This window comes from Achroia grisella, unplaced genomic scaffold (assembly GCF_030625045.1).
Source record: "Achroia grisella isolate CSIRO2021 unplaced genomic scaffold, CSIRO_AGI_Agris_v1 utg295, whole genome shotgun sequence".
In the NCBI taxonomy this organism is placed as follows: Eukaryota; Metazoa; Arthropoda; class Insecta; order Lepidoptera; family Pyralidae; genus Achroia; species Achroia grisella.
The window spans coordinates 344,839-359,281 of NW_026712783.1; the positions used below are offsets into that span (position 1 = coordinate 344,839).

General features: G+C 34.3%; 1 protein-coding gene across 1 annotated transcript; it reads right to left on the bottom strand.

Moving 5' to 3' along the window:
* Window positions 1-1,611: 1,611 nt before the first annotated feature.
* Window positions 1,612-14,399, bottom strand: LOC131843322 (uncharacterized). The gene is made up of 9 exons (XM_059191948.1): window positions 14,200-14,399; window positions 7,307-7,582; window positions 6,409-6,572; window positions 5,540-5,710; window positions 4,859-5,041; window positions 4,030-4,404; window positions 3,275-3,508; window positions 2,220-2,329; window positions 1,612-1,910 (listed from the first exon to the last, which is right to left on the bottom strand). The coding sequence occupies exons 1-9, from the start codon at window positions 14,267-14,269 to the stop codon at window positions 1,817-1,819; spliced, it is 1,677 nt and encodes a 558-aa protein (XP_059047931.1). The 5' UTR covers window positions 14,270-14,399; the 3' UTR covers window positions 1,612-1,816.
* Between the last annotated feature and the right edge of the window lie 44 nt (window positions 14,400-14,443).

The window sequence follows — 14,443 nt, forward strand, 5'->3', positions numbered from 1 at the left end:
TCAACCCTCAATTAAGCAGTATGTACAAACTTAATTATAAAAATGATCTACGCAAATATGAACTAAACATAAGCCACGTAGAAAATTCATGAACCTGAACCATTTTCACCAACAAAATGGCAACCTGACAATAAATATGATCTTTTCATACTAAAATGATTTACGTAACCGCGCAATTTGTATTAAGGTTCTCTACTTTGTATATTTAGTAAAAATGATTCAGTATCTTGAATTATGTATGCTGGCATACCCTTTATGTTTAGTCCTGCATTGATTGGTCGTTGTCATAAAATATCTACTTATATTCTACCTTTAGTTGAAGTGAAATAATACATATCGTATCAGAATAAATTAAGGACTCCCATCATTGATATATATTTTTAAATATTTAGATGACGGGTAGTGACTTTCTTCAGTATTTGTCTATGTGCATATATAATATAGAAAATCTGTCTATTTTTGTTTTATTCTACGATTAAAAATCTTCAACTTGTTCTACATTTAAAACTTGATAATTGTAATCATTTTTAATCCCCTACCCACTACACACAAAATATATTTGAGGCCTTATACAGACGATGCATTCAAACGAACGCTTTTGATTTAGAAAACACATTTTCTTATAGTTTTATTACATATTTAACCAGTTTGCACTAGATAACTGATAGAAATATACCTAATTTTTTTTGTTTAGATAGATGCATATATTTTCGAAAACAATCAACACACACAGCCATGACATGAAACGTTTGTATTGTGCGGAAATTCAACTTACGACCACGAGAAATTTGTAAGTGAAACATAAATAATTTTTTCGTGTTTTTCGAGTGATCGTACGATAAAGTTATCGTGGTTCATCCGGAGAGAATTCGTTTCGACGCATCGTCGTTACAAGGCTTGTTAGAAATGGAATCATATTTCTAATCTAGAACAGTGAACATTATTGTAGAATAGATATGTTATTTAAATTTATTCACTACCAGTTGTACTAGCCATCCGTTTCGTTCTTCGCACGTACGTAACGGTATAAATATATTTTTTTTTAATGAAATACAAGATTCATAGTTAAATATTAGGTACTGTAATGCTTTTTATAAAAAGAAATTTAAAACTGCTTACGTTTTAAGTTTATTTATTACAAATGAAAAGATCTTTCCCATTTTAAAATATCAGACTTGTTTTTTTTTAATTTACCTAGGCATGGCCGACAAAATAAGTAGGCGGCATTGATTTAATGATTAGAAATAAAATTGTACAATAACTCTACATAAAAATAGTAATTTTGTTAATTTCGAATCTTAATCATCTGATACTGATCTGATCTGAATACTCGTAGTATTTCATAATAATTTTAAGGTAGACTAGTAGACACCTACCGCCAAACCGCCATTTTGTATTTCCACAAGCTAGCAGAAAGAATGCCAAGATGATGTAGTCTGGTCAATAATAAGACCGTATAAAAGTGCATAGTTCTTAGAAAACTAGACTCCATTTTCGATAGTCCTGATATAAATTTATTAATTTGACAGTAATAAAATTAACATATCCATATATTGTATCAATCAAGCGAAATCCTCGAGATCAAAAATCTCGTTCCTAAATTGGGATTCCTAGATTGACCGTGGTGATAACTTGCTCATTGGTAGTGATGTTACTTAGCTAGTTCACGTTTAGAATAACACCAAAAATACCATTTATGGTATTTCGAATTTAGAACATCGATTCGTATATTCACGAATTAGCTAAGATTACGAAATAGTCGATTCACTCGAGAATCGACTGTAATTTTCAATCCAATTATAATTAGATTTCCAATTTAAATGCTTATAGTGCTTATGGTGTCTGCCGGTGCCTGAGTCACGTTGGGCTGTTGAATAGCGGGGTCCAGTAGTGGTATACTGTCTGTAGTCCTGGAATATAAATAATACCATTATAAAATGATTTAGCCCTAAGACGAAGTCGTTTTAGTGGACAGATATCTTTGTTTCAACTATTTTTGTCGATAAACATCCCTGCAACTGTGTTCCGACTCGAAGGTTGAGATTTGGCAGTGAAATACGCCTTCTCCAAACCCTTGTAATACAATGACATACTTTGTGGACCAAAGTATGTCATTGTATTACAAGGGTTACCTAATTCTGTGACGTGATTAATGAGTGGGTTTATACGTCACCTCTGGTAGGGTTAGATCCCTATATTATCATAGTGGAGACCCTCACCTGGTCCTGATGACGGTGGGTTCGGTGACCACCTCCTCGCAGCACGGCGTGTTGTTCTTGTTCCGAACGATCGGCAGCGTGGTGCAGATTGTCGCCGTAAGGTATACGTACTGAAACAAAACAATCGAAACTCAAGTCAATTCACGCAGCGCCATCTAGTGCCAAACTAGATAAACGAAATAGAATGGAAAAAAATCTTTATTGTTCATCTCACAGAAAAATACATAAGCTAATTTGTATATGAATACAAAAAAACATAAGTACAAGAAGATACAGAGGTAACAAAAGGCGATACATAAAGTATATTATACAACTTAGAATTAGAAGAAAAACACATACATAAAAACACCAGACTAAACTATCACACCTCATGAATACAAATAATTATAATAATGAACGTGGATAATTCACACAGCGCTAATTAGACCCAAGTTAAGCAGATTTGTGTTATCGGGTACTAAACAAATAATACTTTTTTATTTTGTAAATACATATATACAGAAAACATTCAGAGTAATACTAACACAAATACTTGTGAATACAAACGTTGGTGCGCCGTGTAAGGAATCGAACCCACAACAATCGGAAGTAAGGCTGTGTGTCAAACCCGTAGACTACCGAGGCCATTAAAAATATTCATATTGTGCGATAATAGCATTTTGACCTAATGTATCGCATTTTAATCTATAAAAATATACGGGGATGAAAATGTCCTGACTATAAATCATCAATCATCAATAATCATCGCATATGTACGAGAATCCTCTTACGGTTGGCATCACTAGTATCAGGCCTCCTGTGTACCAATCATGTCACACCTTACATTAGTCCACGAGCCAGAGTCCAATTCCGTCAATTATTTCAGTTAAAATAATAGCATTTTGAAGCCAGCGGTGTAAGTCAGCTGCTATTCCGAGTGCTTTACAATACAACCACCATGATCATTATAGAAGTTAACAAACAGGAGAAAATTAGTCACACTGACCTGTTCCTGGCTCGCGGGCTATATAGACATAGGTACTAATCCAGGCAAATGACTTTACGATTAAACTTACCATAGCAACAACAAGTATCAGGTATATAGTTGGTGTGGACCAATGAGCCGCGTTCTCTATGGCCACCACACCCATCACCCAATTTATGGCGAAGAATGGCTCCATGATGAGACAGAGGTTCAGATAATTCTTCAGCTCGTTCCCTTCTGTGTTCCAGCTCCATTTCACAGGTAGATTCTCCACGTATAGCATGTTCAGTAAGCCCCTATCTTCCATCGCTTTGGCATGATGTGCCTACGGAAATGAGACGATTTTTCGCAATTAAGCATACGGCCCGCATGTTGCAGTTTTTGCTATAGGCTAGAGGCTACTTTTTACTTCGAATTAAACCTAAAGCTTTCATTTTTAGGTCCAATTGTATATTAGTACTATATCATTCGCCTGTATGTAAATGTATCATTCGGCTGTATATAACAGCCGAATGATAGGTATATAGCATACAGTTATACACATACATCTGTTTGGTACTACACTCTAACGTAAATCATTTACCTTGTTTCCAGTACTTTATTACTTATGTATAGTTAGTTAATGTTAAAAATGCGGATTTACTTTGATATCAATAAAATCACAGTAATACAATTAAACGGGTGACAGCTGTCATTTCAAAACTATTTTAACATAAAAATAGTTCTAAAACATCAACTGTCATCCGCACCATTCTACACCGTGCGGAGTATAGTAGAATTAACATTTAAAAAAAGAATTAAAAACTACTACATAAAAGACATTAATTTGAATCTGTTAACACTTACCTCATTTACACCGTCGCTGTTCGCATCGCCATTTCCGTCCTCGTCATAATCCAGAGTATCAGAACTATCAGTATTCTTCCTAATTGTTTCTGGTGAATACATATCAAGAGTATCAACACTGCCATTTTTGTTATCCTCGCCGGATTCGTTTTTAGGCCATTTTGCGACGTGGTGATCTAATAATTCCTGTATTTTCGCTGTTAGCATTTCGGCTTGTTTCCTATTAACACTTTGGAGGCCAAGTATAATAATTCCTGTGTTAATGATAATCAGTATCATAGCTGGCACCATGAAACCCATAACCATTCCTTTTTCAATTGACATCCAGCAGTAATGTTTTATTTCGTATTGTTCCATAGACAATGCATAGTTGAACTGTAAAAGTAGATATTGTTTAGGGTAATATTTTATCACTTAAATCTATTTTAAACGCAATTTGCTTGTCGAATACTTAATCAAATTTATTTTATGCCCCTATTTATATTTTGTTTTGTTTGAATTAAATTCTGTAGCAATCCCTACAAACAATAACATCACTGTGAAGGAACAGACCAACCAATCCGGGTAGCACTCGCGGGCACACGCTCACTATTTGTAACTATGTCAACTGTACCAATAGGATAAATAGTATGTTCCTTGCAGTTGTTTGATCGACATAAAGTTGACCGTACGGTTTTGCGAATTTTATGGAATAAAACAGATTTCCAACTTCCCTTTAACTCGCACCATATTCTCCTCTTTATACAAGATCCTCACGCCTCAGTTTTACAAATCTCACTGATGACCCGATAAGTTTTAATAATGATTTACAAAACATTTACGTACTCACCATTACTACAATTGCCGGTACTCCATAAGCCAACAGATAATTGTACTTCAAGGGTATGAGAGTATCGCAAATTGAGTATTCAGAAACAGCTGCTGCTAATATCACGATCCACATTGCACATGATACGTGAGTATAATGTAGAAGAAGTGCAATTCTTTCACATTGTGATGGAGAAGACATGCCCTGCAAGGAGTATATATGTTTTACATGTGCTTTTTTTTTATATCATAATTTGAGCGCGTTTGACCGCAATCTCACCTGATGTTAAGTGATGATGTGATAGCCATATCAATTCGCTCGTAAATAACTGATCTTGGTATCTTGAAATTAGGATATATTTTTTGCTAATGTCTTAGGACAATTAACGCATCGTCATCTAGTGACCTAGTCCCAAGCTAAACAAAGCTTGTGTTACTAGAGAACTGATATAAATCTGAAGGGGATTGTTAATAATGTGGACTTATAACCCCATTGCTAACAAATTACTATATCAGGTTAACATCAACGTGGTTCCCGCTGGAAACCATCATGATAAATTCATGATGAATTTACCACGATGAATTAACTGACCTTACCTCGTGTTCATCTTATCATCTTTCACTGGAGCCCCGCCAGCATAAACCATTAGCGCAGGCAGACGCAAAATCCAATCCAAAAAAAAAGAAAAAAGTAGATACATACCATCACAGCTTGTATGTAAATGAGGGTGCAAGCAGCGAGACAGCAACACAAATTGATGTTGATTGGATACAGTTTGCTATTCTTTCGGAACTCAGCCGTGTACTCGCTCCACATCAACCATATAACAGTAGCTACGAGAAGGATTACCGCGATGCCGCTTGTGATGAAGATCTGTTAGAGAAAGCAATCGATTTCTTAATTACTGCTATCTAGAACTTTCTAGTAAAGATTAGATACCTGATAGATACAAGAGGTAATGAGTAATTCTGAGCGTTTTATTATTTTAGCTGTTATTTCGGTTGCAAAGTGATTGCAAAAAGTTGACTTAAAATTAAGAGTGTAGAAGCATTTAGGTAGTCTTCAGGAACAGCTTAAGAGAACAGCAGAACAGCAGAACTTGAGCATTGATATTGATAACAACTAGTGATGTAAGTTACAATAGTTCATTAATTTGTACTTTAGGCGTTGGTTTGTTTATTACTCTAATGCGGATTAAAAAAAGCAATAAGGAGCTTCATCATATTCGTCACATTGGCGTCACATAGATAAGATTTCTTACAGCTTATAAATATTACATGTTATGATTTTACTTACTAGTAAGTTAAACTAGACTCTGAGTTATAATAATGAAATGATTTACTTTATATACAATATTTCAAAACTTTTAAAATGTAAGATTTTAGAAGTTTTTTATATATTATTATAAAACATAAAGTGATATTATACTAATCTCGAAACAATACCAATTTTAAAAGTAATCACTTTGGATTACTAGACAATCAACCGAAGATGAAATTTTATTTTAAGACATTCCGCCGTAGCGAAATTGAATTCATAATGACTGTTTTAAAGAATAATAAATGACATACCAATATCATCCATTCATTTCTCATTCCGTGGCAACTATTGAATCCGTATACGTATGTCACACTATCAATGATGTTATGCCCTTTGAGATCTGCATCTGCCAGAGAGTCATCAGGTAAATCAACTTCCGGCTCCGGTATTTTATTTTCCATCTGCACCTTATTTACTACATGATTAAAAGAATTTGTTAATTTTTTTGTAGATCCTTAAATTTGAGTAAGAGTTTTATATGTATCAATTTTAGAAGAAAAAGCAAATTTCAGTCGCGTATCTTTACGGTAACATAGTACATTATAGAGGGTAAAATCGTAGGGTAACAATATAACACGGACCCCGGCCCGACAGGATTCTAAGTCCGACACAAAGTAAGTATAGAATGAATGTAACATTTATGGCATACTGTACTAAAATGTGTTGAAAAAATTTAAAAAACTACAACACAATGGGAGAACTTCAGCAGACAAATTTGTCACCGGTGGTATAGTTAGAATTGTTAAAATTATACAACTTAACATGATAACGGTCAGTACTTGATGAATTCTGCGCGCGTTATTACTAACTATTGGCGAATTCTAATTTCCTTTTATTACCTAGTATAGTTAGAAATATACAAATTATAAATCATTACGATAAGAAAAGACTGTACACAGTATAGTACATATTGCAAAGACATAAAACTTAATATGCCTATGTTTTGATGAATATAATGGAATCCAAGGCATCTGAATAAATTTAGTTTGTAAACGGTCACTTCATCTTCATAGAGAGTAAATATAAATCGATACACAAACATTTTTAGTGGCAAGGCTTTCGGGTTGAGTCGAAATAGGAATTCACTAGGGAACGTCACTCAAAATTAACTGTAACCGCTAAATAACTAATGCAAAATTCAAGCATTACCTTGATTAGTTTTCGTCATGAATTCGGGATTCGGATACAACGGTGGATTGTCATCGTAGATGGAGGATGTAAAGTTTGAAACCACACCGCCGTACTCCGCATCGTAAGATGTTATGTCGTAGTCTGGCCTATCATTAGCTTTAGGGTATGAGGCCTTGTGATATTTAATCGAGACCGGTTGGAAGGACCGATACGCCAATTGCTTTTGGTTCTTGAAAAAGCTATTGTCGCTGCTCAATCGTCGCACATGATGAGATGTTCTATTTTGCTGAGATGCTAAAATAAAATTGATGGTTGATATATTTTATAGATATAGGTGTTATTTTGCGACGCCTAATTCGTTACATGATGGATTTATAGTATTTTGTTTTTGTGATCTCACACATGCTTATAGTAGCGGAGTTAATAATAACTATAATCATTTATTCAGCATAGCGTAGTAAAGTGTGGAAAGTATTAAAATATTAAAATATTCCGCTATAAGCTGAAAAGGCCTCTACTCAGCTGGTGCCTTTAGCGTATCACTAAAGAGCAGGTTTTTAGTGGAGCCACCACTCGAAAAACAATATAAATCCACCAAGTGTTATAATTGGCGATTTATTCAACTGTGTGAATAAGGCCAAACGTAATATCCATATTCATTTAATCGTAAGGGTTGCCAGAATGGGACTAAGCTAGATCACACTTTATTAGGTTCAGTCGGACAATTGACCTGTACAACTTCGTTCCGATTAACATATTTTCAAAAAAATGTTGGCACATTACAATTGTCCGTCAATATCGACTAAATTACGACAGTGATCATACTAAAGACTTCTATCAGGTTACTATCGTTCTAGAAGGGTCTGGACGCTACGCTACGCTCTTTAGAGATGAACAGTGTGGAAACTATTTAGTTTCTACACTTGTTCTACACCTATTTTCTATTCTGGTATGGGAGTCACAACATGATAATCTGACGGGTGTCCGAGTATCTGTGACCAAAGTTACATATTTTATTTTTCTTTGTAATACAGAAAAATGACTGACCAATTTTTATATCATTCGCTAGTAGATAATAGTGTTTATCTATTTTTTTATGGTATAAAATAAAAGTAAAAACTTTTTTTCGCTAGAGGGCGCCGTTCAGTATATACACATAAATCTTTGCTCCTGAGTTTAATTAAAAATAAATAGTAAAAAGTTAGTAAATATTATTAAGAACTAATTTATAGTGAATATATCAGTGCTAGTGACTATTATAACTATTAGTGATAATAAATAATATGCTATTATTAAAGATTGTGTCTATAATACCTTTGACTATTGACTTCGTAATGTATTAACGTAATCATTCTTCAAGAAAGTGAATACTTAACAATTTTGAGTTATGAATGTGACAAAAACTGTAGTGCAAACTGTAATTTTGTGGTGTTAATTTCATTATCGCATTTGAAATATGAAAACATTAATATTCATTTGAATATCGATTTTGCTTCATCATCTTCCGATACACTGGCGACATCTATCAATTTCCTCTTGCACTTCTTCAGTTCATTGCTTTTATGTGCACTAGCATAACATCATCACATGTTGACATAAGCTTGCATTAATAGTAATTAACTTTAACAAGAGAGGGCGCTTCCTGTATCATCCTTTATACTCACGTCGTTATTTATTGCATTTATTGCTTTGGCTTACGGCGAACAGTAAGAGAAGCTTTTTGTAAACAAACGACATTCGCTAAGAGACTTCGAAGATGCCTTGTTGCCGTGGATGCTTAAGTGCTATTTCAACTGAATTCTATCTACAGTGTCGATACTGCCAGGGATGTTTCCACAACAAATGTCTTAATATAGGGGATGACCACTATAAAACACTAACTCAATCATATAAAGAAACATGGACTTGCCCATCCTGTAGCAACGTGTCCCATAGGCGTAAGAATAATATTGACACTCCAGTTCGACAACGCCAAATACCAGTAGGGAACGACAGTTCATTTAATATGTCATTCGACATTCAGAACGATAATACATCATTATCCTATGACACTGCGGACGTCGCTCCTTGTCATCCTGGATGTAATGGTGTGACAATGGATAAAATTAGTGCTCTTTTTGATAAAAAATTGAATGAGTCGCTTACATCATTTATGAACAGTTTTCGTCTGGCGCTAAGGGATGATGTTGCGGGTATGGTTCGTGCGGAGATGGGCTCCGTGGTACAAGAGATGAGAAATGACCTTGACACTGCTACTAACCTTTTCACCTCTGAACATGAAATCTTGAAGTCTCAAATAAAACAAAAAGATATCACTATCAAGACTTTGGAGGCTGACTGCGAACTTATGCAAGGGGAGATTATTAAATTGACAAATCGTGTATCAGCCCTGGAGAAAACTAGTCGTAGTTACAATGCTGAGATACAAGAGGTACCGGAAACAAAAAATGAGAACGTGACTTTATTATTCAAAAAGTTATGTGAGACCGTTAATTTTCCCATCGAAGACCACTGCGTACTCGCTTGTCGCAGAGTAGCTAAAATGGATAGTAACTCCAAGCGTGCGAGGAATATCCTGGTTACCCTCGCCTCACCACGAATGAAAGATACATTAATATCTAGCGTTCAGAGATTTAATAAGGCACATCCCAAGGACACTCTTAACTCCCGCCACCTGGCACTGTCAGGCGACTCAAAAAAAATATATGTCGTAGAACATCTCTCACCAGAATGTAAGCAGTTGTTTGCAATGGCTAGGAAGTTTGCGAAAGAAGAACAGTATAAATACGTTTGGGTCAAATATGGCAGAGTGTACCTACGCAAGGATGATAAGTGTGGAAGTATTTATGTTAAAAACAAAGAAGTATTGCAAAGACTATCTCCATAAACAACGTATATTATTCACTTTCTTGTAATCTTGTAATTTTAATTTTAACTTCATATTTTAATTTAAGCTTGTTTTACTGTATAATTTTTGATCACCTTTTTATTTGAAAATGTTATTATATTATCAGAATGTTAACAGAATTCGTTCTAAAATCACAGATGTATACCTTAACGCACTTACTTGTAATTATGACATAATCTGTCTCACTGAGACTAACCTGGATAGCAGTGTTTTCGATGCAGAATTATTTGATTCTCGATATAACATTTACCGTCGCGACCGTTGTACTACCTCCATAAGAAAAAACGAAGGTGGTGGTGTTGCTATTGCAGTAAAAAAGGGCATTGACATTATTAGGCGTTTCTCGTGGGATAGTGATATTGAAGATTTATGGATTACAGTTTTGTCTAGTAATGGAAAAGGTCGTAAAATTAATATTTGTTTATGTTATTTGCCACCTGATCTGCCTTTTAATTTATTAGAAAGATTTTATGAAAATTGCCAAAATATAATTTTAAATTCCAATGACGCCGAATTTGTTTGTATTGGTGACTATAATACCCCTGGCTTAAGTTGGCATGGGATTCCGAACTGTTTACATTTGAACTTTACTTCAACGTGTGATTATAAATCTCGGCTTCTGTGTGAGATCCTGTCTCTATGTCAGCTCAAGCAATTTAACAGTATACTAAATGCAAATGGTCGCCTTCTTGACCTCGTGTTGTCCACAGTTGAAATTCAAGTATATGGTGTAGATCCTCTTAGTCGTTTGGATAGTCATCATCCTGCTATAGCTTGTGACATTAATTGTTGTGATTTTGCACAGGACTTTAAATACGTAAAAGAATTTTCTCGTAAACGCTTTAATTTTAATAAATGCAAATTTGATGATGTTAAGTCTAAATTGTCGAAAGTAAACTGGGACTCAATACTATCTTCATCTAATATTGACCTTGACGTAGGTAATTTTTATACAGTATTACAAGATATTATCAATAGACATACGCCTCTATCGAAAAATAATACCGATAAATACCCAGTATGGTTTAGTACTGCACTTCGACATAATATTAAAATGAAACTGAAATATCATAAGCGCTATAAGAAATTTGGCAATCCTCTTGACTATGATGAATTTGCTAATTACAGAACTAAGAGCAAATATTTAATCGAATCTTGTTATAAAGACTTTGTAGCATCAGTAGAGACATCTTTAAAAGGTGACATGAAGTCCTTTTGGAGATTTGTCAATAGTAAAAAGGGAGTGAACTCGATTCCTGTAACTATGGAATATAACGGTGTCTCATCAAATAATCCATCAGAAGTTTGCGAGCTGTTTTCGAAGTGTTTCAGCTCTGTATTTGTAAACAGTCAGTGTAATTCTAACGCCAGTTCACCTACTAGTTCTCACAGCAGTGTCCTAAGCGGCATTAACATCACACATAAAATGATATTAGCCAAAATAAAGAAGTTAGATCCGAATAAAGGTCCTGGTCCTGATGGTATTCCTGCCTTGTTTATTAAGAACTGTGCTAATGAACTGTGTTTGCCTCTTAATGTATTATTTAATAAATCCATTGAGTATGGTACCTTTCCTACAGTTTGGAAAGTAGCACATGTAATACCCATATATAAATCAGGATGCAAGACTGATTGTGGAAATTACAGACCTATTAGTATATTATCATGTTTAGCAAAACTTTTTGAAAGTGTAGTGTATGATATTCTGTATAGTCATGTCAAATCTTCTTTGCATCCTCAACAACACGGATTCATTGCCAATAAATCTACCGTCTCTAATCTTATGGAATATAAGAACTATCTTTGCAGGGCTTTTATAAAAAGATCACAGGTGGACTCCATCTATACCGACTTCTCAAAAGCATTCGACAAGGTCAATCACGCTGCGCTTTCTAAAAAACTGGGAGAATTCGGAGTACATGGCTCTCTGCTTCGCTGGTTCGAGTCATACTTGAGTCGTAGGAGTCAGCTGGTTGCAATTAAGGGTCATACCTCTGCTCCCGTCACACTGTTCTCTGGTGTGCCGCAAGGTAGTCATCTAGGCCCGTTATTATTTGTCATCTTCATAAATGACCTAATCGATGTCCTATCCTGTCCTTGTCTACTTTATGTAGATGACCTTAAGATATTTTCTGCGGTGGACAATAGTACTGATGCTCAGAGATTGCAATCGGATTTAAATTCACTTTCCGATTGGTGTGATCGTAATTTCATGCAGCTCAATGTGGGTAAATGTTTCGTTATAACTTTTACTAAAAAAACAAATAAACTCGAATTTGACTATATCCTTAGGGATAAAATTCTTGAACGTAATCGTGTCGCAAAAGATCTGGGCGTGCTTTTTGATGACAAACTAACATTTCGAGACCACTATGATAATATTGTTGACCGTAGCTACCGTCTTCTTGGGTTCATTACAAGATCAACTAAAAACTTTCGGCAGAGTAGAAGCTTAATTAGTATCTATAACTCACTCGTACGTAGTATTTTAGAATATAACTCGGCTATCTGGTCTCCCTTCTATAGACTACATAGCAACCGAATTGAAAGTATTCAAAGACGTTATTTAAAGATACTTAGCTATAGATGCGGCTTAGTTCGTAAACTTGCATCTTACAGTGAACGTCTGAAATACTTTAATCTGGACCCTTTATATATAAGACGACAAAATAATGACCTAACCTTGTTACATAAAATTATTCATCATCAGTTGGACTCGTCCACTCTTCTTTCTCTATTAAACTTTAATACGAGATTTAGATCACGCAACCGTAATTATAACACCTTCTATCTTCAGGTTTACTCAAATAATACTTCTTATTATAATCCAATAGTTCGAATGTGTCGCCAATACAATGAAATTCTTGTCGCGAATAGAAATATAGATATTTTCCATTCAACGCTGGTCCAGTTCCGGAGACAATTAAATTTCCACCGTAAACTGACAAATTATATTTAACATTAGGTATACCAATTTTCTTTTCTTTAATATAAATAAAATTCTGTTAACATGATAATTTATTGCATTACGTAGTTATATATCATTTTCTATTTAGTTTACTTTTTATTATATAACTTTATCTAATTATCTAGCGTATATTGAATGCGTCTATATAATTTAGCTCTTAGGCATACATAGTGTTGGATTACAATCCAGTTCTGTACCGAACTACACGCTCCTATTATATTATTATATTGACTGTAATCTGTTTTGTATGCTAATAAATAAATAAATAAATAAAAATGGCTTAGTCCAATAGGTACTTTATAGTAAGTAATGTGCTATATTAAGTTATTTACTACGGCCCATTTCCCAGTCATTTGAGCTTTTGTATAGATCATCTGAATTCGTCTGAATCCTTCACTTTCTTTCGCCCAGCCGCCCTATGCTTATACGAATAGATATAGAGAGGGTCACATAAATGTCAAATATAAGTTCGCGGATACATAATTTAGTAGAATCAGCCCAGCACTTAGCTTTTAGACAGCCCGGCTAATAGACAGAGTAACATTATCTTCACATTTATAATGATACACATATATCTACTTAATTTGATCGTATACCTACCTTATTACTTTATACTAATACTAGCTACCCACCCGGCTTCGCACGAGTGTACATGTATTATACATATAAACCTACCTCTTGACTCACTTTATCTATTGTTAAAAACAACATTAAAATCCGTTGCATAGTTTGAAAGATCTAAGCGAAGGGACAACGGATGCGACTTTGTTTTACTATATAAAGTTAGGCCTACCTACTTAAAAAGGTCAAGGTTGATCGCATAGCAAAATATTGTATTTAATGATGATTATTTTCTATATAGTTATACTTTGGATTTTAATGAGAATTAAATTTACATGTTAGCAGTCTATCCACATTGATGTGATAACGGACCTTTTTTATTGATATCCTATGTACCTTATAACAGTTTAGGTTCGTTATTATTGAAATATAAATTATGTTACTACTAAGTACAATAATGTATTCTATACATACCTCTAACATTCACGCATGAAACAAAAAAAACAATAAAAAATACTAATTTAATCATAAACCCCCACATCATTCACATATCAATTTTTCTTTCTTTATTAAAATTTTTAATTATTGTTTTTTCTTATTATCCGTACAGAAAAATTTACGGTGTTACATCTTGATACCCGTAACACCAGCACATGTAAATACTTTTGTTTACTTTCGACATCGACATCAATAACGCAATAGCTACTTTTACATTTCA